Here is a 26,210-nt window from a genome sequence, read left to right as displayed (position 1 = left end):
CTTAAGAGCCAGACGTCACATTACGACCTTGTTTTTGAAAACATAATATATTGGATTTTATACAAAACTAAACCACATCGATCGTTTTTCTATTACCATTTACTGCATTTATCGTTCGAATGAAGCTGCATATTTTATACATTTTGTCTGTTTTTTTACATTATTTCCAATTTTACTACATTCAACAATGGCAACGTATGGGATAGAAACTATCGAAAGCTCGTGCAACCAATAGCAGGAGAGGTCGATACTGATGAAAAGGAGCCGCTACCTGTACCTGCATTTCCAGAAGCGGGCACACTCTTTGAAAGAAAACTTTCTACAACGCACATTCAAAAACCGATGCTGAAAAAAATACTTTTTGCAAAGCGGAAAATACACTATTGACATACAAAAATAAAACAGTTAAAACACAAATTTTGATCAATAAACTTTAGTTTTTTTTAAACTCTTTTCAGGTTTGTTTTTTTTTAATATTTCATTTGCATCTGAAAACTGTATTCTTCTAAGAATTTTAGCCTACAAATGGTTATGCAGATTGGGAGGACGGTATCTTTACTCGTATCTACTTGCGTATTGACCTTTTAATCCCGCATTCATTGTTTTCCCGCATTCATAGTTTATTTTAATACATCCCTTTAAAAACGATAGATACTTTCACTGTATATATATTTCGAAAAAAAAAAACTTGTTTTTTTCAATACAAAAATGTTTTTTTAAGAAAACAAAAATCTATTACGTTTAGTGTTGCCTGAGTTCAAAGACAATTAAGATTGCCTTAGGCAAATATTCTTGATAAGGTACGGATGACAGTCAAATGAATGAAAAGGATGGAACAATTTAAGAAAGGAAAAAAACAGGAAAAGAAACTTCGACATAAAAACCCGCCCATATTAGCACACAGCAATCATCAATAATAGCACTATAAAAACACGCCGAGCGCCGTAGGAAAATGGTCTGAAAAACATTTCATTGTCACAGCTCAGTTACAGTCTACTAAATACTAATTCTGCCATCTAGCCATAAACGCATTACCGTTAATTATCACTAAACTAAACTGTATGTACGACCAAAGAGCAAACATTACATCCGCAGGTACTTATGGTAAAATTAGCGAGATAATTTTTTCAATGTTTTTTTAAGCCTTTATGGTGTATATACATATTTGTTTTTTTTTTTACACACATTTTTTATTAATCTCAACATAAATAAGGAATTATTTTTTGACATCTCAACATAGATGAAGAAGAATATGGAAATCTGAGCATTTACGAGGTTTACGACCATCATAGGCTAATTTAAACGATGACTTAACACACGTGTAACATTCACCAATTCTACTCGTTATGACAACCACACAACTCGAATTCTTGGAAGTTCTATATATACATGTTCCAATTTCGAAACATTGTACAACAATATTATTATTGACATCTCATCAAAGATGAAGAAGAATATGGAAGTCTGGGCATTTACGGGACTGACGACCGTCATAGGCTGGTTTAAGTGATCACTTTACACACGTGTAACATTCACCAATTCTACCCATTATTGACAACCACACTACTCAAATTCTTGGAAGTTCTGTATATATGGACCAATTTAGAAACCTTGTTCTTGAATCACTAGAACTTCACTAGAGACAACAATCATTAGAATTTTCATTAGAGACTAGAGACATCTATTGGTGAGATGAAGAAGCTTTTTCATGTAAAAATTTACCCAATACCTATTATAAACGCATATTTCCCTGATCCTGGCGTTTCTTATTCTATCTCGAAGACTCTTGCCTGATATGCTTCAACCAATCTAATTTTTAATATACATTGGCCAGAGTCAAGCCATCACCAAGTGTGACTCCTGACGAATGGTCTCGTTGATGCGTCTAGCTGTCCATATAATTCGGAGCCTGCGCCTTCAAAACCACATTTTGTCTTTCATCAAGTTTGTGTAAATTTATTGATAATTCGCAATTGTCGCACCATCTGGATGATTTGTGGTGAAGATCGTTAAGTGCATTGTCAATTATTCATGATTAGCTCATTAGCTGCTTGAGCAAATAGTGACGTTATCACTTAATGTTTAGGTCGGAGTATAATTTGCGAATACTTAAAACGCTTTGTCTGAAATAGCTTCCTTTCAGTTGGCAATGCCACTGTCACACAGTGGAGTACCGTGGTGTTTATGATAATGAGGCTCAGAACGAAGAAGCTATAGATTCATGTATGCAAGACTGTTCCCGATTTTTTTTACACACTGGAAGATGCCTGGAAACATGATTTTAATTTGACCAGTTATTTTATTCAATACTCCATACTAACTCCATACAGGAGTTATTTTTCCTTTTATTTATTGATTTGCCGTTTAATTTGTAGAACTCCATTTTAATTTATGTATTAATTTTAAATCAAACACAGATTTTTAGAGTCTACTAAGTTTACTAAGTAGTCTACTAAGTAGACTCAAAAAAATCTGTGTTTGATTTAAAATTAATACATAAGTTATTTTTCCATGTGTACATTTCAACATAGATGAAGGAGAATATGAAAGTCTGGGTATTTTTAGGGCTTACGACGTCTTAAAGGCTGGTTTAAGTGATCACTTAATCCACTTATGCCAGCAACAGCTCTTTTATTCACATTTTGAGTGTATCCGAATCCTTGTTTACAAATTTAGGTTTCTCCACACAGGAGTTATATTTCCATTTTTAAATCTCAACAAAGATGGAGAAGATATTAGAGTCTGGGTATTAACATGCCCTACGACATATTATAGGCTAGTTAAAGTGATCATTTTTACCGGCCTACGGTAAGTCGTAAACCCTGTCAATATTTTTATTATTATATAATATTCTGCTTCATCTACGCTAAGATATCAATAAAAAAATGAAGAAATAAAAGCATTTCTTCTTCTTTTTTACATCTTCTTTTTAAAGATCCTTATATAGTTGCTCTTGGGATGTTGTTCAGGGTTTCCTTGAAGGGTGATACGTGGAAGTCTGTCTTCTGATATTCTGTTTTCGGTAATAGATCGGAGAGTTTTCAACTCAGAAGTTCGTAAAAGTCGATGCTTTGTTTTAGAAGTATCAGCTCTTCATCTATTGACCGAACACGTGTTTTGTATATTTAAAGACACAAGTTAATATCATGACTTTTATTTATATGTTAAAATATGCATATAAATTATATTGTAAAATTAAATCAATCTTAAAATGCTAAAGATTACTGCAAAAACAGTGATGGGCAGAATTGCCAATGATCCTGCAGACGAACAATCGTAGAATTCTTCATCAAGGCATGAAGCGTAGGCCATCATGTGTGGGATGAGGTTCTGTTCGTAGCTTCCGACGAAGAGATGCTCCCAAGGCCCTGATGCGAATACCCCGACGTCTTCTCCTCCGTGAGTCTCCGAGCCCAAAGGTACCATTCCTGGGTGTAAGAAGTTAGGGTCTCCTAAAAAATAACGATGCAATAAAGAAAAGGTACAATAAAATCAACTCCAACCCAATAGTTACTAGTGCTATTCTACATCGCGCCACCGGACCTTCGAAGATTACACGTCAGTCAGAGAGGAAAGTAAAATCAAACATGAACGCCAACTACCAGCTTTTGGTAGTTGGCGTTCATGTTTGATTTTATATTACCTTTCAGAGATTGGCGTTCATGATCATGATCATGATTCGTTCATGATCTTTCGTACCAGATATTGGCGTTCATGTTTGATAAATATTGTGGCAACCCACAACATCTGTGGCAACTCGACAATCGAATGAACGAGCATAACCGAACACCCTAACCGAGCCCGCAGCGAGCGGAAACCGGCCCGTCACATTTCGTCACCGCCCGTCCTCCGATCGACACGTCTTTCAACTGTTCTCACATTAGAATCACGCGATTATTCTTAAATATTTCTTGATTGTAATTTTATAGAACTGAATAAATTTGTGTTAAAAGTAATCCGCTTTCATCTTGCTTCCCTTCTGTTAAATTAAATTGGTGTTCAACTAGAAACCATAATATTTTTCATACCCCTCCAAAAAGGCTCAAATCCCTTTAACCTATTTTAACCGTAAAGACAACATAGAGGAAGTTTGGAAAGAAAGACGGTATACCGTTCACAAAATAAACAAATAATGAATAGTAGACCCAATAGTTCAAGTACCGGGTTTTGAGCTGAATTGATGGGCATGAGCACAGCAGGACAGAGTAAGAATGGAGCAAGTGCTGCAACTACTTGCTCTGTAGGTGGGAGAAGATGAAGAATACTGGTTGTAGTGTGGAGCTGAGCAGACCATTAAGAGACACAGTTCAGGACTGCCGACTCCAAGGGTTTGGAAGTGACCTACAGGTCATCCATGAGATGACCCCGGAGGCGGTAGTCTGGCTGTCGAAACTGAACCCAAGACTTTAATTTCATCGGTAATAACCCAAATGGGGAAAAAAAACAAGTGCCACTAGAAAAGTGAAATGATGTATAATAACGACAACTCACAAGAAATAACAGAAACAATAAAATTGCGAAGAGGATGTTATGATATTCATTCTATATAAGCGGAGAATGGAACCATCTAGACCACATTGCATTGCACGTCTAACTTCAAGGTAGATAACACCCGGGCAGACCACGAAAGAGATGGATAGACAGCTGGAAATCGAATCAGAAGGCTAATCCCTCTTTAAAACAGGCCACATGGTCTACACCAAGTAGAAGAATAAAAATACTTACTTTGAATAAACATTTGTTCTTTAGTCACATCGACCCGTTCTGCTACATTCCCATTTACTACTTCCTTTCTGTATCCCGGTCCGTTGGCATAACTAAGCGTCAGGTATTTCAAATTGTCTTTGGCTACATCGATATCCGACGCTCCTAAAATGTCGTTTCCTCTGCTAGGGTATCCAGCTAGAGTCATTGCGTGACTGTGATCAGATGTAACAACGATTAGGGTATCCTCGGAATTCGTCAGGTTTAATGCTCTCTCAACAGCGTTTGAAAACTCGATGGTTTCGTCGAGCGCAAGATGTGCTTTGGTGTCGTGATGTGCATGGTCGATTCTTCCACCTAAAATAAGAAAATAAATGAGTTAAAATGATATTATTTTTGACATCTCCACGTGTCGGTTGTGATAATTTTATCTTCACCTTCGACGAACAAGAAAAATCCTTTATCGTTTTTGGATAAAACTTTAATGGCAGCTTCTGTCATCTGTGCTAGTGTCGGCTGAGTGTCGTTCGACAAAAGGTGATAATCCAAGTGGTCATTTTGGAAGAGACCAAAGAGATATTCTGTCCCTTTGGCCACGGCATCTTGGAGATCCTTGGCATTTTCCACATACGCTGCAGATTTGTTTCCTTTGTCATCCTTCCAATCCTTGATCAGGTCCATTGAATCCAACCTCTCCCCTCCTTGAGCTGTCGGCAAAAACTTTTTTCGACCTCCTCCGAGAATCACCTATGAACAAAAATATCTCATTAATTGAGTTGTGTCTTATTAGGAAATATGACAAGACGAATATGGCAAATAAATGAGCTATGTGACAAATCTAACTAACTAACTAACAAACCATCACGCCGCTTCCCCGCAGGGGTAGGCAGAGAGAATCGAACGCCACACCACTCTGTCTTTGCAAACATTCTTTGCCTCTTCTACATTCATGCATCTCCTCATACATACCCGACGATTATTACGACTCCTGACCCGGCCGCTTTCAAGTATTTGACATACCTGATTGTGCCAAGTTTTCCTCGGTCGTCCTCTGCTTCTTTTTCCAACTACATTCGCCTCATAAATTTGTTTAACCGTTCTTTCTTCACTCATACGCTCCACATGTCCAAACCATCTCAACACACCTTTCTTAATTTTTTCGATAATGCTTATCTCAGCCTTACATTCTTTCCTTATTTCATCATTCGAACATCTATCAAACATCGTTTTGCCACACATTCGTCTGAGGGATTGCATTTCGACTGCATTCAGTCTGCTTTCATCCTTCTTTTGCCAACTCCATGCTTCGCTTCCATACATAAGGGTTGGAACCAGAACTCCATTGTGTACTGCCAGTTTAGCTTCCGCTGATAGATTTTTATTTGCTAGAACTGATTTTAGTGCACCATTCACTCTGTTCCCAGCATTCACTCTCCTTTCTATGTCTTTATCAATCTTTCCATCCCTAGAAAACATACTACCCAAATATATGAAATCATCTACCTGTTCCAAAATCTCCCCATTTACCAATATTTCACACTCAGATCTACATTCATCTCTTTCAAAAACCAAGATTTTGGATTTGATTGATATAAGATATCAAGTCTTGATTGATATAAGATATTGAATCCATTGTGTCTATTGTATCGCATCTTTTGTTTTGTTTTTAGGGATCAATTTTATTAATTTATATTGAATTTTACACATCCACTATCATTTTTAAGACATATAAACTAAATATGCTATACATCCTTGTATATAATAGGCAAGGGGGATTTTCTAAAGATAATATATTTTTTTTTAATTTGCGTACACCGAATGATGCTATCTACTTCAGAAAAACTTAGTTAATATCATCCATAATCTACCCACATGATTGACGACGCATTTTTTATTAATTGATTCGGCAGTCACTTTGTGATAAAATCTATCCATTTTAATTGATGTTTTACTTAGTAAATACCACTATTTCTTAAAATCTACTGTGACACGTGTTTCGATGCATTCTGCATCATTTTCAACGGTCATTTTTTCAACGAGTTTTGTTTGCCTGCCCTTGCGGCCAAGCAGCATGTTGGTTTGTTGGGTAGTTAGTTTAAATCAAGGGTGGCCAACCCGCGGCCCGCGGAGCATTTCAAACATTTTTTTCTTTAGGTGTACATAAAACCACCAAAAGAACATTCTATCATGCGTAGTACGTATCATATCCCAAACATAGAAGTATCTCACTATCGTGACAATTTCTTCTATAGTATATTCGTGCTAGCAAACAATCACAACATTTTGCGATCGACGTTTAAATACACATTGATAAGAATATAAGCTGCTTTAACTGAGTGCTAGAGCGACTCAAAGTCAAAATGCTTTGTAAAAGCTAGTTATACAGTAACTGTATAACTAGCTTTTACATAGCATTTTGACTTTGAGTCTTGATAGCCATGATACTAGTCGAATGAAGCATATCAAATCTCAAATGAGAACAAGAATCACTGATGAGCATTTGGAAAACTGTTTGCGTGTAGCAACAACATCAATCTTTAACGTGTCAACATTGATGCACTTAGTTCTAACAAACAAAATCAGAGGTCTCAAAAATTTTTTTTTTTTAAATTTTCTTTTTGTATTGCTTTACTCTTATCTTGTTAATATGTTTGATTCACATTTTTTGTTTGTATCTTCTTTAAAAAAACAATAAATTTCATGTTTTCTTTGAATAATAAAAGAAATTTTGTTTCTCGGCCCGGAAAGAAAACTGATTTCTAAAATCTGGCCCGGCTACTGAAAATGTTGGCCACCCATAGTTTAAATAAATACTACGTGTTATTTTTGTATTGCTCAAAGCTCACCTGAAATTGGTTCCCGGGTTTATTTTTGATCAGCTGGTAAGCAATGTCTCTGCACACGGTCGCATTCTCGCCATTTTTTTCAATATCAAAGTCACTCTCCCAACCTCTTGTAGATGTATGAGCATAGGCTCCCGCCGGCGAAGCATGAGTGATTCTCGTAGTAGTGACGATTCCTTGAAAATTATGACAATTGAAAAGCATTCTGAAAACGTTTTGAGTGGGTCCAAATACTTGTTCACAATTCTGGATCATCTTCAATTAGGAGTTTTTTTTATATTATTTCTTGACATCTCAACATAGATGAAGAAGAATATGGAAGGCTGAGCATTTACGAGGCTTAAATGTCCAGACTTCCATATTCTTGTTCATCAATGTTTAGCTGCCCAAAAATTATACAAAAATAACTCATAGTTGGAGATAATCCAGATTTGTGAACAAATATTTGGATACACTCAAAATGATGTAAATAAATTAACTGGTAAATCTATAAGCTAAAAAATCAAATGAATAGGTATTTTAACCTGAGAAAATTAGAAATGGCTAACCCTTACAAGATCCAAATCCGAGGAGAATTAGAAGAATCAAGAATCTCTTCATATAATCTTAATTTGAGTTTTATAAAATTGATTAACTTTGTTTTCACCACTTTTTTATTAATACAATTTATATTATTTCGAGAAATAAAAATACTTTGTGTTCTGATCCACTCACATTTTTATTAACCAACTAGTTTCGGCAACAACCTGTTGCCCTCTTCAGGGTTACATTTATTACTATTGTAACCCTGAAGAGGGCAACAGGTTGTTGCCGAAACTAGTTAATTAATAAAAATGTGAGTGGATCAGAACACAAAGTATTTTTATTTCTCGAAATAATATATCAATATGATCCACAAAGTTAATGCTTTCAATATTCAAAACATAATACAATTTAACCTACCGGTTTCGACAAGAGCTTTGTCATCGCCAGGGTTTATTTTAATTGAAAAACATTAAAATACTCTCACCAAAAGCTTCCACACACTCCGTAAAAATCCTAATAATAACATTTATATTTTTAGATTTTTTGGATTGGATTAGATTATTTCATTTATTTTATTACTTATTGTTTAGAGTATTTTAATGTTCTTGAATTTAAATAAACCCTGATGATGACAAGGTTCTTGTCGAAACCGGTAGGTTAAATTGTATTTTTTTTAAAGTGGTGAAAACAAAGTTAATTAATTTTATAAAGTTTATAAAATGTGCCACAAAATATCTGCGAAAAACATTCAAGATATAAAAAGATTGTTTAATGATACATATGCTGTCTACCTCCATAGTGTAGTAGTGAGCGCGTTAGGCTACTGAGTTGGAGGTCCCAGGTTCGATTCCCAGTCAATATTTAATATTACCCTGGGCTGGTACCTGATGATCAGGACTGATCACCTTCCTTTCGTGTAATTAACGATTCAAGAAATTAATTTGAGTTGATTAAAATAACAAGTGTTACCAGCATTCTTTCCCGCTTCAAGGGCTCGGGTAGCAATAGATTTCACATGGTGTGCTTGGTCATTCATAGCTGTGCAATTCTCGTACTGGATGGATGCTGATACTCCAATGGTTCCATCGTTACCCTTAACTCCCCCCAGATAGGCGGTTGCCGAACACGCAGAATCAGCCACTTGAGCGTTCACGCAGTACGTCTGAAATCGCATCAATTTCAAGAGTAATCTTATCGTTATTATCTCAACTTGATATGAAATATATTTCGTCATTTTGTTGACGGCAGAAGATGGAAGTCTGAGATTCCCAGGGCTTGCGACCTGGCATTTGGCTGGCGTAAGCGATCACTTTGTGCACTTGTATAACGTTTACCATTCTGCCAAGGTGTAAGCCCTGGGTTTCCCAGACTTTCATCATTTTTCATATAAAAATCATAAATGTTTCATTTGAGTGAAGACTTGAGTTGAGACATTTATAATGTTGACGTATGCTAAAGGTGAATAATCCAGTATTTACATGAAAATATGGATATGAATATACATAATTAATATATTTATTCTTTGTAGGGTGCCAGACACATAAGGTGTGGTTTTTAATTTGGCGTTATTTGGAAAAGAGGCAGTTTTTTTATTAAAAGGCTTTAAAATATTGATTCAATTAAAAATCCATTATTGCAAGGCATTAAAAAAACAGTATTTTCCACAGAAAGATGGAAAGAAGGGGAAGAGGCCTATAGCCAGCAGTGAAAATCAGAGGGCCCATGAAGAAGAAAAAGAAGAAGAAGATTTTCCATTCAGTATTATTTACTATGTTCTTTTTTAATGTTAAAACTAGTTTTTAACTATTTTTAAAATTAAGTTTAAGCATTAAAAAACTTTTAATTTAAAAAAAAAATAACTACTTTTAACATTGGTATTAGATGCACTCACAAAGATTTTACACAAAGGGAAAGGGTTAATATATAATATATATTCAATTCAATTTTTCACTCACGTGTGATAGTCCAACCGCTGGAAACATCTCGAAAGATAGTTTTTCATCTTCTCCAGTCCTATTTTCCCTCTGCCCCTTGAGAATCCTCGCTGCTGCGACAGTTGTTAGAGACATCCCATCGCCAAGGAACATGATAATGTTTTTGGCCAATTTCGGCTTCTGCACGCTTCTCTCGACTTTGTTCTTCAGCGTGTTGAGGGCTTTGTCTATCCAAAACTTTTGGGTCAGCTCTGCCGATGGTCCAACTGTCGTCTGCCGCGGGCGAGGATGCATGCGTTCATCACCTGCAATCATTTGGTGAGATCAGAAAAATATTTTTTAAATCTGACCTCTTTTAAATTCCTGCATGTCCTCATGAGCATACCCGCTAATTGTTTCAAACCCTGACGCCCAAGTATTTTAAATACTTGAACGTGCCAAGATTTTTTATCATCTACTGCTTCGATTTCCATTTTATTCACCTAATTTATTTATTTAACCATTATTTCCTTAATAATTCATACATATTTACCATCTCAACACACCTATCCTTATTGTATCAAGAATGCTTATATCAGCTTAGTATTCTTTCCGTATTTCACCATTCTAACATCTATAATACATCACATACTTCTGAGAGATCACATTTCAACTGCATTAAATCTAATTTCATCCTTCTTTCCGCAACTTCATATTTCACTTCCATACATTGAAATCGATACCAGAACTCCGTTGCATTTAGCTTCGGCTTGAAGGTTTTTATTTGATATACATAACTGATGTCAGTACACCGTTCACTCTGTTCAAAGCATTCATTTTCTTTTCTATATCGTTATCAATCTTCGTCAGATTACATACTTCACAAATATACAAATTATTTATATCCATGAGGTCATTTTACAAAAGTAACGTTATCTTTTTTTTACATGCGATATTTGGATTCTACACTGATGAGATATTATCAAAATAACAATAGCAAAATATTTTAAATAATAAAGATTATAATATTATCAATTTTTAAAGATTGATCACCAATAATTGATTGTAAACATACAAAGAACTTCCAAATTTTTGTATAGCATATACGTAACTCTATTGAAAATATTGTTCTAGAAGTCTCCTGATTTTTTATCGTACATGTTAAATAATAAAATAACAATTTAAATGTGTCTTCACTAAGTTTTACCGTGTCGAGGGCGCGTTTTACTAAACTTATTTATAAAACTATATGAGAAGAAAAATTTAAATGACGAATGAAAATTATTTTTAAAAATAGGGATGTCCAATTTTTTAAAATAAAAATTAAATTGGAAATGGAATATGCAAATGAAGGTTTTCATATTATTTTTTGATAACTCATCAAAGATGAAGAAGAATATGGAAGTCTGAGCATTTACGAGGCTGACGACCGTCATAAACTGGTTTAAGCGATCACTTTACACACGTGTAACATTCACTAATTCTACCCATTAGACAACCACACTATTCCACCAATTTAGAACCTTTGTTCTTGAATCACTAGAGATATCTATTGGTGAGATGTGAAGAAGCTTTATATTAAGCAGAAACCTTATATTACCATGTATTCAGTTGACAAAAATTGATGAGGCAATAGGACGGACCTGAACATCTGTTGGATTGAATTGTGTCTTATTTAGGAAATATGACAAGACGAATATGACAAATAAATGAGCTATGCGACAATCTTGATTGATATAAAATATTGAATCCATTGTGTGTATTGAATTGTATCTTTTGTTTTGTTTTTAGGGATCAACTTTATTAATTTATATTGAATTTTACACATCCACTATCATTTTTAAGACATATAAACCAAATATGCCATACATCCTTGTATTTTCTAAGGAAAATAATTTTTTTTTTAAAATACTTACTTATACCGAATGATGCTATCTATTTCAGAAAAACTTAGTTAATATCATCCACAATCTACCCACATGATTATTCAATACTAGCGACGATGCATTTATAATTTTTTCTATGAATCCAATTGATAGTAATTTACTTTTTTCATTAATTGATTCGGCAGTCACTTTGTGGTAAAATCTATACATTTTTAATAATTTTTTACTTATTAAATACCAATATTTCTTAAAATCTACTGTGACATATGTTTCGATGCATTCCGCATCATTTTCAAATACAGTATGTTTGATACGGTGTTTGAAAATGTCGCGGAATGCATCGAAACACGTGTCACAGTAGATTTTAAGAAATAGTGGTATTCACTACGTAAAACATTAATTAAAAATTTAATTTTTATTAGATCTAGAGAATATTGACACATGATAATCACATACATGAGAAACACCAGAAAATATCATTTTCATTTTTATTATTTTTGCTTATAATTTGACCAGATAATTTATTTACAACATTTTGAGTGTGTCCAAATATTTGTTCTCATATCTGGATTATCTCCAATTATAGGAGTTATTTTTCATGAAAAATAACTCCTATTTATGAAAAAGTTTTTAAATCCAAACACAGATTGTTGAGTTTACTAAGTTGTATTTTATTAAAAACACATCATTTTTCATGAAAAATAACCCCTATTTATGAAAAAGTTTTTAAATCCAAACACAGATTGTTGAGTTTACTAAGTTGTATTTTATTAAAAACACATCAAAATTAATACTGTGACAATTTTTTTCTCCTAGTTATGGCATTTTCAAACGAACGTTTTAAAATAACAAGGTGAAACAATTAGCACAATATTAGTTTGTAATGTATTTTTAATAAAATACAACTTTGTAGACTCAAAAAATCTGTGTTTGATTTAAAAATTAATTCGTAAATAGGAGTTATTTTTCATGAAAAATAACTCCTATAATTGGAGATATAATAATATGGATTATATTTATAATCCATATTATTATATCTCCAAATATTTGTTCACAAATATGGATTATATTTGTGAACAAATATTTGGACACTCTCAAAATGTCGTAAATAAATTATCTGGTCAAATTATAAGCTAAAATAATAAAAATGGAAATGATAGTTTCTGGCGTTTCTCATGTATTCTCAAATGAAGTTATACAAATTTAACGCCAAATCAATAAATAATAACTCCGATAGTTGGAGATAATCCAGATTTGTGAACAGGTATTTGGGCACACTCAAAATGTTGTGAAAAAAGTATTTATTTGAATTTAACTTACTATCATCTTCGATGACGCCAGCATTTAGTAAAACAATTAACGATAAGAAAGCAACAGCTCTTAGCTTGTCCATGGCTTTTGTGACAATGTTCCAAATCAAGCAGCTTTTGCTCAGAAAAAATCTTATCAAAATATTAATTTATCTTTTATCAATTTTATTATATTCAAGGGAGCAGAGTCATCCATAAAAATAATCGCAATAAATCAGCGATTGGGAAATAAAATGAAAACACAGATATATCTGAAAGTAGATACGGGCAATCGAATTAAAAGACCGAATCACATGACGACTTCTGAAAAACAAGTGGTTACTTTATTCAGATTTTAGATTAGGACCATTCTGTTTAGGATGATTGTTAGGGAGGCAATTGTGCGGTTCCAAAAAGGCTCTTTGTGTTAGAAATTAGATTTTAGTAAGTATTACGATACATTGTTGTTTGATTACCTCTTAAGGAGGATTATATGTGTGTGTATATATATATATATATATATATATATATATATATATATATATATATATATATATATATATATATATATATATATATATATATATATATATATATATATATATATATACATACGCTGTTCAAAATGTATCCGACTTTTATTCATAAAAACAACATTAATTGAAATACAATTAAATGACACTAATCCCCTTCAAAGTAGTCCCCTTGGAATAGTTCCCAACGGTTCTGACACTGTTGGAAGCAACGCTGGAAAGCCTCTTTTGGTATGGCGCGCAGGTCGTTCGCCGCAATTTTAATGATGTCTTCCCTGGTCTGGTTCCAAAATCTAGTCCCTTTCAAATGCATTTTTAGCTGAAGATGAAGTCACATGAAGCATAATGAGAAAGTTGGGATCATTGATCGCAGTCTCCAGCATTTCCTGTGCGATCTCCACACGAAGTTGCTTCTGCTCAATTGTCAACGACTTTAGCACACATTTTAGCCAAATCTTCAGTTAAAATGGAATGAATGGATCCAACACCAATGGCCACATCAGCAAGTTTTCTCATCGTTATTTGTCGATCTTACATGACCAGGGTCCTACTTGATCAATGATAACATCATTTTTGCGGCCATCCTTGAAGCGGTTATACCACTCCTTCATCTGTGTGGTGCTCTTTGCATCATCGCCAAATACTTTTTTTTTATTTAGCGGATATATTCCACTTGAGAATCCCCAAGCTTTAAGCAAAATTTGATGCAGTAACGTTGTGCATCTTTTTTCTGTCAAAACTAAAATCCGACGACAATAGCGTACACGTGCTTACTCTTAAACGGCGTGGCAGCGGCTAAGTGGCTGTGGTCGTGAAAAAATTGAGCATGAGCATTAGGTATACCTACAAACGGTCATCTAAGCTCCGCCCTTAAATCGTTATTTGTTTTGCCAATAAAAATTATGGTCGGATACTTTTCGAACAGACCTCGTATACATATACATGTATACTTGTAATAAAATACCTAGGTACCTACCTATACATTTTATTAAGTACTTACAAATAGTACCTACATTAAACAGTTCTACACCACCAGATGTCGCATGCGTCGCACTGAATAAAACAAAAGACATCAGATAGAAAAAATATAATATTCTGAACTGTCAGAATCAGATAGATAGATAGAAAAATATTATAAAGATAAATTAGGAATAAACTTTAATTATAAACTTTAATTACAAAGCAACACATTGTTTATTTTATTATGAAACACTCACTTTACATATTATTTACACCCAATTTACGAAGGAAAATATTACCAAGTTATATACTTACAAAAAAATATTTATAGTATATTTATAAAAAAAAAGTAGTTAATCAATCTTATCACACAAATATTTAATTATACTTGTATCATTTTAATACACACACGCTAAATATCTATATTGCGATAAAAGCATTACTAGTAATCTTACACAAATAAATCTCGCGTTACGAAATCTATGACATAGCAGTCGTTTATAAAAAGTACTGCACTCAATCGTACACATTTGTGGGATGTACTAACCTCTCATTACCAACGATTTTCATACGTTTACACTAATTTCTTCTTCATTCTAAAATTTATTTTATTTCACTCATAGTTTCGGCATTTAATGACTTTACGGATAATGTATCCTTCGACTCAACTCGAAGGATACATTATCCGTAAAGTACTCAACTTCATTTTTGTTTCATTAAGTTAGATGTGTTTCTATGTTTTTGATCTTATGGTTCTATGTATGATTTTATAAAGTGTGATATTAACAAGTTTATTCCTGAAGAAGACAAGGTTGGAGAAAAGTACATTAAAAAAGTGGTTAAAAACGGTTAAGTAGTTTTATTTTTTTTAAATATTCATAAGTATTAAATTAATAATTTTACAATACCACCAGAACAAATTGTATTTAACATAAAAATAGTTAAAACAAAACATATTTTCAGAAAAACATAGCAACTGTGATATAGACCATTTTCTTTTTGTTCTTAGTCACAATGGCTCAGAGATTTGTCAAGGCATGTGGCATAAGTGATCATGTGTGGAATGGACGACTGCTCGTACACTCCAGAGAAGAGGTGCTCCCAAGGACCCTTGGCGAAAACGGCTACGTCGTCCCCTCCATGGGTTTCTGAACTCAGTGGTACTAGTCCTGGCGATCGGAACCTATCGGCGTCTGCAAAAATTTAAAAAATCTTTTATTTCATTCTTAGCCTTTGAGATAAGCGCGTTGCAAGAGCCTGAGTGAGGACCTACCATCGGATCCGTGATAGTTCATAAGGAATTCTCAAGAGAGATGGTATCATACATGATAAAATAGTGAAGAACATTGGTACCATAAACCAAGCTAGGACACAAAATGCGGAACCCTCTTTTAGTGGAATGGAAGGTCTGTTGACGACAGCTAACAGTCCGGCTTCTCCTGAGGAGTTTTACGTTGTTTCCTTCCAGCAATGAGCAAATGCTGATAAGTTCCTGATTATCCCACACTGGATTATCCATCCTGTTTCCGACACAGATGAAAATAAAATATTTATGTTTTAGATAGAATAAAAAAAAATCAATTGATGATCTATAAACACTGTACATAATATGCAAGGTAAATACTAAATGCAACACACCCATTCAAAAAAAAGCTTTTAAGATGCAGCTTCGACACAAATGGCATAATCGAAGGAAATCGTGGTAAGTGACATTACTCGTACGAGTATATGAGAAAGGACATTGGGAAGAAACATCCTGTGAAAGAAGAAGAAATCCATACTCGTACAATTTTTGAAAGCTTTCGCCAAAGCGTACGAATGGTGAACTTTACAAAAGAATATGATGGTGATCACTTGCCAGAAGCCAGCCAAATGTTATTTCCTTAGCCCTGTGATACCTTATTTCATATGAAAAGAACAATATATGTTTCATTTCAATTGAGACACTTATTATACTCGCATTAAACCCATAACTTACTAAAGTTCTCTTTTGCGACATCCACTCTATTCCCATTGACTTCCTTCCTGTATCCTGGTCCATTAGCATAACTCAGAGTCATGTACTTGAGTCCATCAGACGCTGATCCTGTGCTAGCTCCATTGATCTGGTTTCCTCTGCTGGCGTATCCATTCAGAGACATGGTATGCGCATGATCTGACGTCACCACTATTAATGTTTCCGTAAGGTTGACCATGGACAGAGCCTTGGTAACCCCTTTGGCAAACTCGACTGTTTCATCGAGGGATATTTTTACATACGTAGAGTGGTGAGCATGGTCGATTCTACCTCCTGCAAAATAATCCAAATAGATCAAGGACTTTTTATTAATATCGAAACATAGAAAATCTGGGCATTTGTTTAAGATCTTCCACGGGCTTATTGAAGTAATAACTTTATGCACAGACCCAGAATTCTATATTAATTTGTCAATAATTCATCTTAATTGAGTTAGCTCGTAAACAAATATTTTTGAATAATGATTGGACGTACTCAAAAATAGTGGTTTTTTTTCGTGTTTAAAAAATACGAAACTATTAAAAGGAATAAGTTTTTCTTACACATTATCAATCAATATCAGATCAGTTTTAATAATATTGCTCAACCACAAAGAATGTCATGAAAATGCAGAGAATATTGTTCTACAATTTAATGATTATGCTTTCCAAATAAATACAGTGAGTGTAAAAAATAATTGATTTTAAACAAAAATTAATAATTAAGCCTCAAAATTTCATATTTGTACACATACCTTCTGCAAAGAGGAAGTAACCATTGGTGTCTTTAGACAAAACCTTAATTGCTCCCTCTACCATTTCTGCGAAAGAAGGCTCTTTATCATCTTTGACATCCAGGTTGTACAGGCAGTGGTCTGATTCAAACAAACCCATCAAGTATTCAGTATTGGCACTAATGTTCAACAGCTGATTCCTGTTCCACACATACTGGTAAGGTCGATTGGTAGCAGCCTTCTGGGTTTGCCATTCGGTGATCAAATTTCTACCATCAGTGCGTCTTCCATATTTTCCTTCTTCGTCCAGAGTTGTAGTTGTCAACATCGTTCTTCTACCACCTCCGAGGATGACCTTGAACTTGCTTCCTGGATCTCCGTGGATGAGCTGGTGTGCGATGTCTCTGCAGGCCAAGGGGTCGAACCCTGCACTCTTCAGGTCAGCATCAGTCTCCCACCCCCTTGCAGCTGTGTGGGCATAAGCTCCAGCTGGAGAAGCATGTGTGACTCGCGTTGTTGTTACAATTCCTAAAAATATTCATATTTAAAAAATGGAAAAAATTTTCCATGTATAAACATTTTTTTCAAAGAGAAATATTTGTGTTATTATCATTAACACAAATATTTCAATTTCATATTATTTCTGTGGTGAGCCTAAGCGGATCATTATTAGAAATAGGTATCAAATTGTGAAAGAGTGGGTTTGAATTGAGAAACTCTGACTTAAGAGTCCGCGACACTAACCACGGGACCACAACCCGACACTATATAACAATGTATAAAAAATAAAATGGATAAAACAATCTATTTTATTTTTTAAACTTTTTAATAAAGCACTTATGTGTCCTATGTTATCATAGGACGCAGAGAACTTGTTCATATTTTGAACCAGAATCTTCGTCAAATGATGTCTAGAGGAAAACCAAAGAATTCACGGATAGCGCAGAAAGAAAACATAATTCGAAAGCATGGCCTAGATGAAGTTGCCCATGACAGAACGACCTACAACCTAAAGACAAAGAGAGCAGACACCAACAAAGACGATAAGTTAGAATGGAGTCTGGAAGAAGTGACTTTTTTGCAAAGCAAAGCACTAAAATATAGCAAACGGGTATCCGTTTGGTATATTCCGGTCCCGAAATTCGTTATAAAATTTCCCCTCATAAATTTAATTTCTTGCTCTTTCTTTACTCATGCGATTCATATATCCAAACTGTCTCAACTCACCTTTCTTAAATTTATCAATATTGTAATAAGAATGCTGACATCGGCTTTGCATATTTTCCTTATCACCATTCGAACATTTATCGTACATCGTTTCGCCACACATTTCACTCACTCTTTTCAACAACGTCATAAATAAAAAAACTTGATTTTTCAGGAGATCGTTTTTAAAGCTTAAAAATATAAAACAATGTATTGAAAAATGAATATCAAGCCACTTATTCAACTTTTTACTGTGCAACAGAACTTTTTAGGTAAAACCTGAATGTTTTTTCTCCATTTGAAAAATATTTAGTATATTTAAAAAAATAATGAAACAATACCTTTTCTTCAAAATGCAAAAACAACACATTCCGCCCTGTAGCGAGTAAATATTAAGTTGAAAATATGCCACTTTTGCTAAGATAAAGTACATTTTCTGGGCATTCCGAAAACATGCACTGCTGAAAATTGTCGATTTTTGATATATGACGTTGTTGAAAGGAGTGAGCGATTTGTGTACCATTACACAACAACGAAAAGTTTTAAAAAAGCTTCTGATTTTTCTGAGCATTCTTCGACAGAGCCACATGTCAAATGCTTCCAGTCTGTTAATGAAGTTGACTTTCAAGGTCCAAGTTTCACAATCATACATCAAAACAGACCACACGAAGCATTCGATCATTCTATACCCTAATTAATATGTTCAAATAATATACCGGCACTTCGTCCATTGTCTGTGAACAGTTTGGCCAAGGAGTGAACGTGTGTAGAGTTATCCTGCATCATCCTGCAACTGTAATAAGGACATTGTCCTGACACGCCGATGGTTGCATAGTTGGCCTTCACACCACATAGGTAGGCCGTGGCGCTACAAGCGGAATCTGCCACTTGGCGGTCGATGCAGTAGGTCTGAAAATCATAATCCATCCATGTTTATACAATATATTTATGTACATTAAACTCCTTTACAAGGCATGAGGTCCGTGCCGCCCAGGATGACCACTGCTGACAATTCGTCGGCAGTTTTCGTCTGAACTTAAGAACGAGGATCTGACTTGAGAGGATGCAAAAGAACTGGCGGCTGACAGAAAAGCCTGAAGACAGTTTGTGGATTCCATATGCTCCACTGAGGGAGAAAATGTGGTTTTATCAAAAACTGCTAATGAAGGTTTGTCAGGAAGCCTAGATGTTTCTGTATCAGTTCTGGGAATGCGGTGGGACAGCTTTCAATATAATCAAAAACTGAACATGGCATAATGAGATTTCTAAATGAATATGCTTATTGAAAAATGCTGCATCCTAAGGGTGTGGTCTGTATGTGAGGTGCTATATTGTGTCTTTCTATGTCGTTATGATTATGTGCTAAATTGTGAATTACAGTTGCTTTTTTTTCTGTTCATCCTTTGTAAGGACTGTGTCTAGATCACTGCTGAGGCGGACGAAGTAGTAATAGTAGGGTTTATTTTTATCTTACCTTTGACAATCCAGTGATTGGGAACTCTTCGAAACTCAGCTGGGCTTCCTCTCCCGATTGTCCTTTAAGCTGTCCCATGTACGTCCTGGCTGCTGCCAAGGTCGGTATGGACATGCCGTCTCCAAGGAAGAAGATGACGTTCTTCGCTCTGTTGAAGTTCTGCTTCTGCCCGAGGAGCATGTTTATCCTGTCTTTGCCCAAGTCCTGCCAATATTTGGCAGTCAACTCGTCAGGAGAGGCGAAGAAAGACGCACTTCCTTGCTCTTGCTCTTGGCTAGGATTAGGATGCATCCATTCATCGTCATCTTCGGAGACTGTAAATGACGCATTTTATTGAAAATGACGCATTTTGTGTCGGGTTGTGGTCCCATGGTTAGTGTAGCAGTCTTTGGGACAGTGTTTCTGAGTCCGAACTTACTCTAACACAACTTGATAATATTTTTATTAAAAGCATTATTATTTTATATATATATATATATATATATATATATATATATATATATATATATATATATGTGTATATATATATATATATATATATATATATATATATATATATTTATATATATATATATATATATATATATATATATATATATATATATATATATATATATATATATATATATATATATATATATATATATAAATATATATATATATATATATATATATATATATATATATATATATATATATATATATATATATATATATATATGTCAATAATATGAAGGAAAGGTGATCAGTTATGCGCTACATATACCAGTCTAGAGTGAAACAACACTAACATTTATTTTTCCTTCCCAAGGAATCGAACCTGAGACTTCCAGTTCGGTACCCAACACGCTGACCATTGCACTACGAAAGTGGACAGTAAATATACATTATCTATTGGGACCATCAACCTACGATGTAGGTGAAACGTGCACATGGTCGTGCACTAGAGGATTTTTTTTTAATTAATGTTTTACTCAGTTAACACCTAAAGCGCGATGGCCTCAAACAAAACGCGCCCAGCGGTGGTGGGTCTGATCTGACCCAGTACAGAAATCGCCTTTTAGGCGTTTTTCGTCGGGTTTTTATATTTTATATATTATTCAAAATAGCCTACATAGCAATAGGATAATGTGTCATAAGTTTTGTATGAGAATTTTCAAGTTTTTGATAGTTTTGAAATTAAATTATCCAAGCGCATAATTTTACATCCAAACGCGACCGCGCGCTTCGGCTCACTACTACAGACTAACTAATTTATATACTCACTACTACCGCGGAGCATGTCACACGCGCATGTAGCATGGTTGGCAATGAAGCAGTGATTGTAAACATTTTTATTTTTACTGAATTCAAATAATTTGTGTTTTTAATTTTATAACTATATTTTAAGTCAACATCATAACAGATAGAATTATTAACAAAATGCAACTAAGTAATTATCTTCAAATATAAAACGTGGCAGTTAGCTCCAAAAACCACAAAATGATTCTAGGATTTTGAGTTAATATTTCAAGATAAATTTTTGTCCATAATGCAATTAAAATTCATTTTAAATACAGTGAAAATATTTAAATTTTCATTGAAAAATATATACGGAATTGCCCAAAATGGTGTAAATATTCATTTAAAGTTCGCCATTTCTTACATAAACATTTTGCGGGTTTTAGAAATTATGAATACAATTTTGTACGAAACCAAATAAAACTAATTATTATAAAAATTTTATATACAAGTTCGTTAGACATAATAGGTATGATATTTAATTTTATTATTGACCAATAAATTGTTACCAAAAAATAAGAGGACAATCGGTACTTTTCTTGTTGAAATCGATGTTTTTATCACTTACTGACATTTCTTATAAAACCACGTTTTCCGTTGCACTTTCAAATTCTGAATCTAAGGTTTTTGAATTCTAAATCACTGTCATCTGCGCTATTCTCTCACTTTTCTTTCACTTTTAGAACTGTCCAAAAGTCGTTCAATCTCGTCATGAGATAATTATTTTTTTCCTGCCATTGTGGTAAAGTATCGAAAAGATTTTAAAAAAATAAAACTAGAAAACGTTCAAATATAAAACAGTTTATTGTGAAGGTCTGTGTTTTGTAATATTAATATTTTTTAAATGTAGATTTACCTTATAGTCTATATATATGATATTTAATCCGTCATACAAGTAAACAAATAAATCAGTTAAAAACAAATATAAAAAAAAAACAATAAACGGAAACAATCGCCAAAGATTGACAATGTATGCTTTTGTTTTTGGGATTTCAAAATCACGGCAGACGGCACACTAACACATTGATAGCGATCAACTGACCTTACTCAATATGATTTTTGATATTTTATTTGTTCTTTTTTTTTAAATAACTCATTTGAATCTGGTCCAATAATTTTCGTTTGTATCTCAATTTGTAGGTAATTTTTTGAAGAACGATTACACTCAAGGAAAACGACGTAAACAAATTACCTATTACGTAATCAATAATTTTCCGCGATGGTGGGTCTGACCAGACCCACCATCGCAGAGGAAGTGTTAATACCACTATTTCTTAAAATCTACTGTGACTCGTATTTCGATGCATTTCGCATCATTTTCAAACACCGTATGGAATGCATCGAAACACGTGTCACAGTAGATTTTAAGAAATAGTGGTATTTACTAAGTAAAACATTAATTAAAGATGGATAGATTTCAACACAAAGTGACTACCGAATCAACTGATGAGATTTTTATACTTTCTACAAATATGTTGCTTTTGCCGATATACATTCATAATATTCCACGTGCCCGAAGAGGTATTATATGTTGACCTATAATGATTAGCGTATTTGACAAACTTTAAAACCTTTTTTATTCTTTCAAAAAAATGATTTTAAACTAACTAACTAACTAACCATCACGCCGCTTCCCCGCAGGGGTAGGCAGAGAGAATAGAGCGCCACACCACTCAGTCCTTGCAAACATTCTTCGCCTCTTCCACGTTCATGCTTCTCCTCATACATACCCGCCGATTGTTACGACTCCTAACCTGACCACTTTCAAGTATTTGGCATACCTGATCGTGCCATGTTTTTCTCGGTCTTCCTCTGCTTCTTTTCCCACTAACATTCGCCTCATAAATTTGTTTTGCCGTTCTTTCGTCACTCATTCGTTCCACATGTCCAAACCATCTCAACACACCTTTCTTAATTTTATCGATAATGCTCATATCAGCTTTGCATTCCTTCCTTATTTCACTATTCGCACATCTATCATACATCGTTTTGTCACACATTCTTCTGAGAGATCGCATTTCGACTGCATTCAGTCTACTTTCATCCTTCTTTTACCAACTCCATGTTTCACTTTCGTACATTAGAGTTGGAACCAGAACTCCGTTGTGCACTGCCAGTTTAGCTTCCGCTGATAGGTTTATGATTTTATAGTACATAAAATTCTTTACTTATTTCACCATTCAAACATCCACAATACATCGTTTTCACTCAAATCATCACATTTCCACTGCAATCGGTTTATTTTCGTCTTTATTTCCATACTTCACTTCCATACATAAGAGTTGGTACTAGGACACGTTATATATTAAATTAAAAGTCTTACATTCAGTTGGTAGAGCAAAAGCTCCAACGATCAAAAATAATACGTAGAACAGTGAACTATCCATGTTTCCTATCGACTAACTTTTCTTTTAATTTGTATTTCAATATATACAGATAGTTACTATAATTTGATATTGTATAAATATATAACATGGATTAAAGACCTAACGGAATTAATAGAAAATGTTAAGTATTTAATATCGTATTATCGAGAAAGAAAAAAAACATTTGTTTATCAACATTAACCCAAAAATGTACAGGCTGATAATAATACAAATATTTTCTTTAACGTATAAATTGTTAAATCTTCTTCACCGTCTTATTCCTCATTGCTGAGGGTTGTGACCCTTGCAGAAGCAATGACTTCTCCATTTTTTTTTATTTATTGATTTGGCGTTTAATTTGTAGAACTCCATTTTAATTTATGTATTAATTTCAAATCAAACACAGATTTTTTGAGTCTACTAAGTTGTATTTAATAACAAAAACACATAAAAAATTATATTGTGACAATTGTTTCGCCTTGTTAGGGCATTATCAAACGAATGTCTCTCTTCTCCAGTTATCCCTTGACTGCGCTGCACGTAGCGCTCCAACCACTGAGGTGCCTGCTGCTGCCTTAATTTGATCGGTTCATCGTGTAGGGGATCTTTCTCTCCCTCTCTTTCCCTCCAGGCTACCGATCACAACTAGTCGTTCCAGGCTATCCTCGTTGCCACGCGCAACGTGTCCAAAGAACTGGAGAATCCGTCGGGTACAGATATTGGCCAGAGTCAAGCCATCAATTGTTAAATCAAACACAGATATTTTAAGTCTACTAAGTTGTATTTTATTGTTAAAAAAACACATAAAAATTTAGATTGCGACAATTGTTTCGCCTAGTTATGGTATTTTCAAATTAAAATGGAGTTCTACAAACTAATCGCCAAATCCAGTACTTGGAAAAATATATTGTATAATAAACAAATAAAATGTATTTTTAATTTATGTATTGGTTGGTAAATACCACTGTTTCTTAAAATATAACTATGTATGTATATGTATATATATGTGTGTATGTATGCGTATGTATATGTATGTATCTATATTTATAAATATATTTTTAAACTTCTTACCTAGAAAAAAAAAATCCTTTAACCACCCTCATTAATTCCTCTCCTTTCCTTCTCCTCCCTGCTAAATCTATTATTTTACATAATACCTTTTTTTGTTTTTTTTGTTTTTTATTTAATCTCTGAATGTTTTTCAATAGTTTTATAACATAATTGTGGAATTGTATAATTGGCTTTTTTTTAACGTAACTATTTTTTGTCAATGTAATGTAATGTTTATAATTGTTAATGTAACTATTGTTTTATTTCATTTTTTTATATGTAAGCTGTACAATTCCCGAATAAATAAAAATAATAAAAATAAAAATAAAAATAATAAAATAAAATATATTGTGAGACGTGTTTCGATGCATTCCGCATCATTATGAAACATCGTGTCATACGGTGTTTGCAAATTATGCGGAATGCATTGAAACACGTGTCACAATAGATTTTAAGAACTAGTGATATTTTCCTAGTAAATTAAAATTAAAAATGGATACATTTTATCACAAAGCGACTGGCGAATCAATTTATGAAATTAAAATATACCCCAAGAGTCAAAATTATGTTACGGTGATATAATGTGGAAGATTAAATGAAATAAAGTAATTGTCATTGAGGAATTAATGTATATTTTTTTTACGAACTTACATAATTTAAAATATTTACGAAATATATTCCCCGAGATTAATTTCGATCCAAACTGATATCCGTATAATGCCTGTAAATTAATTTTAATTAAATTATCAACAAATGTTATTGTTCACAGGCCGATCGCTGTTAATCTTGTTTCACGAATTTGTTTTTCTTGCGTAAATACTATATTTGTCCGCCTCCGTAGTGTAATGGTCAGCACGCTCGGCTACCGTTCCGGAGGTCCCGGGTTCGATTCCCAAGGGGGGTTAAATAAATATTAGTGATTTTTTCACTGTAATATTTACTTAATATTACCCTAGACTGGTACCTGAAGCGGAGGGCTAATCACCTTTCCTTCATGTGTAAAACGATCAAGATAACACTGCGTTTATATGACGCAGTGCCCTATGCACCATTGGGGTTGCGGATAAGGGTTTTATTATTATTTATTATTAAATACTAAATGTATTTGTTTATTTTTTATCATGCACATATTAATATACAATTTAAATTAACAATAATGTGTCCTCACTTAGTTTTCCCGTGCCGACGGCACATTTTGTAATATTTGTTTATTACGGACCTCAACCCTTGAGTTTTAGTTTTTCATTTGTATTCTCAGTTATATTTTCTCATTTGTTTTCTTTTAAACATGCTTCGTACCTTATGTTTTTTTCATTTGTTACATTTAAATGTGCTTTAGACCTTATGTTTTTATATGTTCATTTTTTACACCTGTTTATTGTTTTATATTTTGCCATGTATTAGTTTTAATTTAAAAAAAATCTTTTTTCCAACTTTCTTATTTGTGTTTC

At 33.8% G+C, this 26,210-nt stretch overlaps 2 protein-coding genes across 2 annotated transcripts; both read right to left on the bottom strand.

Moving 5' to 3' along the window:
• Positions 1-1,885: 1,885 nt before the first annotated feature.
• Positions 1,886-13,248, bottom strand: LOC148308026 (membrane-bound alkaline phosphatase-like). Its single transcript, XM_088262452.1, has 8 exons — positions 13,192-13,248; positions 10,028-10,311; positions 9,042-9,234; positions 7,551-7,723; positions 5,142-5,451; positions 4,726-5,061; positions 3,226-3,452; positions 1,886-1,915 (listed from the first exon to the last, which is right to left on the bottom strand). Exons 2-8 carry the CDS (start codon positions 10,298-10,300, stop codon positions 1,886-1,888), a joined length of 1,542 nt encoding a protein of 513 aa, XP_088118578.1. The 5' UTR covers positions 10,301-10,311; positions 13,192-13,248.
• Positions 13,249-15,658: 2,410 nt separating this feature from the next.
• Positions 15,659-20,287, bottom strand: LOC148308025 (membrane-bound alkaline phosphatase-like). Its single transcript, XM_088262451.1, has 5 exons — positions 20,063-20,287; positions 19,305-19,497; positions 17,404-17,910; positions 16,632-16,943; positions 15,659-15,846 (listed from the first exon to the last, which is right to left on the bottom strand). The coding sequence occupies exons 1-5, from the start codon at positions 20,240-20,242 to the stop codon at positions 15,659-15,661; spliced, it is 1,380 nt and encodes a 459-aa protein (XP_088118577.1). The 5' UTR covers positions 20,243-20,287.
• Between the last annotated feature and the right edge of the window lie 5,923 nt (positions 20,288-26,210).

Source organism: Brachycentrus maculatus, unplaced genomic scaffold (genome assembly GCF_059751285.1).
Source record: "Brachycentrus maculatus isolate JH-2025_06_01 unplaced genomic scaffold, ASM5975128v1 h1tg000180l, whole genome shotgun sequence".
Classification (NCBI taxonomy): Eukaryota; Metazoa; Arthropoda; class Insecta; order Trichoptera; family Brachycentridae; genus Brachycentrus; species Brachycentrus maculatus.
Note: the sequence above shows the minus strand (reverse complement) of the source record. Positions and strands in the feature narration are given on the sequence as shown.